General features: G+C 34.6%; 1 protein-coding gene across 1 annotated transcript; it reads right to left on the bottom strand.

Moving 5' to 3' along the window:
• Positions 1-664: 664 nt before the first annotated feature.
• Positions 665-1756, bottom strand: LOC106325517 (transcription factor HEC1-like). The gene has a single exon (XM_013763565.1). It carries the CDS (start codon positions 1598-1600, stop codon positions 905-907), a length of 696 nt encoding a protein of 231 aa, XP_013619019.1. The 5' UTR covers positions 1601-1756; the 3' UTR covers positions 665-904.
• Positions 1757-5021: the final 3265 nt, after the last annotated feature.

Below are 5021 nucleotides of genomic sequence, written 5' to 3'. Positions count from 1 at the left end.
GGGGGGGGGGGGGGGGGGGAACATACAGCTTATGGGGACCAAAATTATCACTCGACGCGAATCAGCCCTGCATTCGGAACTAGAAGCACTGCGATGGGCAATGAAGAATATGCTTCAACACTCGACATGTCAGAGCTTTGGGACAGACTGTAAAGACCTGATCGCAATGATAAAGGAACCTCATGCTTGACCAAGCTTTGCGACGGAATTGGAGAGGATAGAGACGCTTGAAATATGCTTCCCGGACTTCAGCATCACGCATGTACCAAGAGCGCACAATCAGATTTCAGATTTTTTAGCTAAAACTGCAAAATCTTTCCATAAAGAGTTACTTTTTATTGGGTGTTTTATTCCGGTCTGGTTACCCATGCTACTTCTAGCTTGAGTAAAAGAATGACCTTTCGACGTCAAAAAAAAAAAACCTTGTCGATAAATTTGCAAATCACCAGCATGAATCCACTGTTAACTATAAATAAATTCTAAAAGGAAACATTAAGGACCTCTGATGATTGGGAATGTTCCCTTTTTAGTTTGACAAACTTGAAATAAACATTTAGGTTTAATAAGTAAACATACATATGATATATTTAGTGTGACAACAACAAAAAGGTCACACACACACAAGCCTGTAAGCTGAAAACATCTATCACTAATGCTTAAAAATATTTCATTAACAAAGATAAGATATATTGATAGTAGTTTCTAATTTACAACCCACTCCAAAACCATGGAGAGTCTGACATTAGAACCATCACATACATAGCCTAAAACAGGAAGAATAAGGTCAAAAGACTCTTAATAGTTCCATTTTTTTATATTTGAAATTAATTGTACCGTCCCTAGAATCATTTTTTTTCTTCTTTCTTCAACATCAATATAATAATAGTAAAATTAAAAATAATCATCATCTAAGAATCTGTGCATTGCCCACCATCTGATGAGTCCCCATTGTTCCACACCCTTTCATAACCACTCCTCCGCCGCCACCACCACTCACCGCCCCCGTGACTCCACCACCGCCGACCAACACCCTACCTCCTCCCCCGCTGTTAACCACGGCTTGCCCCTCCAGGGATTGCACTTGTTTCTTTAGAAACTTCACGTAATGAATAGCTTCGTCGAGCATGGAAGCCGTATCCATCTTGGTTCCACCAGGAACAAGCCGTTGCAAAATACGGATCCTCTCGCTTATCCTTTCCCTTCGGTGCCGAGCAGCCACACTCTGTGGATCTTTAGAGATCCTCACGTTCCTCCTCTTAGGTGGCTTTACAGCCTCGGGATCGATATGTATCGGTTGCATCACGGCGATACGAAAGATCATCTCTCGCATAGCTGCCATGTTCGCGCTATTGTTTCTTTTGTCGTGCAGAACGGAAGAGTAAGCTGTGTTGGGAGAGAGAGAAGAAGGGTTTGTGAGTAATCCGGAACCGTACCGGAAACCGGGTTCATAGGTCATTGAGTCAGGATGGTTGTGGTTTGAGTTGAACAGAAAAGGGTAAGTGTTATTGTTGTTGTTGTGGTCGATGAAAGAGGGGTTTGTGTTACAGAACTCAGGAAGCTTCTCCATTTGTTGCATCATGTTCATTATGTCAGAATCCATGGAGAAATAGAGATGGGGAAGCTGTTGAAATGGGAATGGAGAGTAACTAAGAAAAGCTTACAAGAAAATGAAATTTAGGGCTTTTTTTCTTTCTTTTAGATGATTGATGATTGATGATGAGAGAAAGAGATGGTAAGAAATGGCAATGGTACTACTGCCCAATCAGAACTCAAGTAATACTACAGAAGAAGTGGAAGGATTTATATAGCCACTTGTGGCCCATCCTCTTCTTTTAACTTATACTATATATATATATTTTAATATAAAGAAATTCTTCATATTTTCAACTCTCAATTTCTGTGTACTTGTCTATATATACATATATGTGTGTATACATTCAATATTCAAATTTGTCTTATTGTCTCAGTGCAAATTCCAGTTTCACAAATGCATTCAAATTAACTATCAATACTATTAAATTAGAAACATGTCATATTGATAATAGTTGAGTCCAACTTAAAATATAACTGCATTTAAAATCAATATTACGTGTTTAAATATTAAAACTACATAATCTACATATTACGAAAATGGTTATTAAACTAACTTCTCCTTTAATTCCTATATTCTCGGGACCGTCACTCTTATCAATACTAACTAATTAAATTCCACGGTTACATTCCAGGTTTTGTATATTTGATGAACATACCAAAGTATCACTCGGTTGAATCTGTAATCATTTCCAGGTTCTGTAACTAATTAAAAAATAGTTAATTGTCTCAAAATCACTTTCCAATTACCCTTTATAGAATATCCAAAATTTTAAAACTGGACAACAAAACCATAATTGTAATCTTTATAACACTTTTGAAAATCATAATGTATTTATATATAACGAGTGGGTTGGTCGCAAAATTTTGTTTAGTGGAGACGTAAGCTATGGAAAAGCGTATGTGCATCAGTTCATGTAGGAGTTACTATAAGTAGAATTATTACGTGACTTATCTTGCTTGGGAAGCAGAAACAAAAACGCAGAAGTAACGAGTAATAAAAGATCGTTACATTTACTAAGATCGATGATGACCGTCGATCCACGCAGGTATTGACCATAAGATCTTAGATCTCATATAGACCGTCTGGATCATTTGTCTCAGACACATGTCTTACATCGTCTGGCTTTAATTACGCGACAGAACAAGGTGCATGAACCGCTCCCACCAACACAGCAAACGGGAATTCCATTTTCCACAATTATTGATCGTATTATATGCATTTTCATCAACCCAAAACTTTTTTTTTTGGTAAATCAACCCAAACCTTTATTCCACCTTATTTCTCTTATCAACTGTTGGCGAAAACTCTATTTTTTTTATTGATCATCCACTGATTTTGCTGTATTGTATCAACAATATTGTTTTATGATCCAACAAAAATGATTCCTAACCAAGAAATTAAAATAGAAGAGAGCACACCATAATATCTATCGTTAGAACCCCCACATCCACATGAGATATGTCAGAATCCAGGGAGCAGTATTTTATTTCTAATAAATTCACTGGTTAAATATAAATTAATATGTAATCAATTGTATATTACTATGTAGTATGTATAAATTAATTACAATCTTTTGGTTAGAAAATGGGAAAATGTATAAGAAATGGTGGACGAACAAAAATAATATAGTAAAAGCAATATAGTATATACTATAATATATTATAAAATAATGGATGATGATTAATCGGATCGCACTTGACATCGAGTCCTATCGTATGGCACGCTTCTCAAAGCCGATCAGAGAACGACTTCAATAATTTTGTTTTATATTGTTAACGCATAATCCTCTCTCTCTTTCTCAGTAAGCGTCGTTGTAGATAATTTTTTTCCTTGCAAAATAAATATTGTTTTCGATTTTTAATACAAAATTTATTAGTTTTATTCAGTAATTTAGTTTTCTATTAGTTGAAATATGGTTAGATATATTGATAATTATATTTTTATATAGAAAATGTATAAAATTAATTATATCTTTAATCCGTGTACACAGATCCAAAACGACACCTAATATGAAATAGAGAGAGTATTTTATTTGTTGAATTTAACATATTATTGAATACTTTTGTTGCTTACCCCCACTGACTTTCCTTGATTTTCAGTTTATTAACATTGTCAACTTTTTGTTTTTCATTTTTGTTTCTCGCAGATGGCTTATTAACCAAAGAATTTACGATGAAATCGAAAAATAAAGAATCACCATCTGCTCCATCTGACAAGCCGATATCATTCCCAACATTGAGGAGGAAAACAAACAAATAAATTACCAATTTGCAAATGGAAATAGAGAAAAAAACAGTCATATTTATTTTTCTTTCATAACTTGTCCTCTATATGATAATTTTATTTACCAACCGCATAATCTTGATATGTCACGAACTAGATGAAATAATAATCTACAAGAAGAGTAACAAGAAACGTGCTATTGATTTAAGCAAAATACTAGCAAATACTAGTAGTAAATGGTTCTCACGCTAAAAATACACACACACAAGCTCTCACTGTTCTTTCGAGATCTGTCTGCTTCTTTTCGTACAAAATCACATTTAAGGCTGGTTTTTTATTTAAATATAATTATGATTTTTTCGTTGGTGGATGGTTCTTCCCCATAATTAGATAAAAACAAGCAGACAAACCAAGTGCTTCGATCTTGGTTTTACCTTCTTATATCGACACCAACGTATGCAAAATCCTACGAAATGATGACGCTTCACTGCCACCACTGAGTGCACTCTCTCAATCAAGAATCAACATATCCCTTTTTAACTTTTACCCTACACCACTACAACAATAAATACTCATCCTTGTGAAATTGTTCTCAACATTTACGTATAATATATAAACACAGCTAACGTTTGTAATCAGCAAGATCAAGAAAATATATATCAAAGATTCCGTTATTCTTTTATCTTTTACCAATCATGCATGCATGTTCAATTAAGAAAAACCATGCATGTAACTTTTGTAAACATCATGAACTGCATCATCTTATTTGGTGAGCTAAAAGGGGGAACAACAACTGTTATTTCTTGTTTATGCTTGGCAATTTCTATAGCAAGTTCGATTCGATAAACGAGCCCGTCTCGCATTTATACTCTTTTTCGACCATAATCGATCCTGATTTACTTTCGACTTGTTTGGGGTTTAATTAATTTTGTTATACATTTGATCGTGTTTCATCTTCGACAAAGAGTAAGCGGTACTTATCAAAGCATAAGTATCATCTATCGTTATAATTTCAGAGTTAGAAATTCAAAGTTGAAGGAATATATACTCGATAAAAAACTTATGGAATTCAAGATAAAAAGCGGGTCCATTACGATTATTACATCTAGGGATTCTTTTCACAATATTTATTTCATAGGTTTGGGACTTTATCATGACCTTCGTTTTGTTGTTGTTCTCCCTTTTCTCTCTCGAAAGATCTATG

This window comes from Brassica oleracea, chromosome C2, assembly GCF_000695525.1.
Source record: "Brassica oleracea var. oleracea cultivar TO1000 chromosome C2, BOL, whole genome shotgun sequence".
NCBI lineage: Eukaryota > Viridiplantae > Streptophyta > Magnoliopsida > Brassicales > Brassicaceae > Brassica > Brassica oleracea.
Note: the sequence above shows the minus strand (reverse complement) of the source record. Positions and strands in the feature narration are given on the sequence as shown.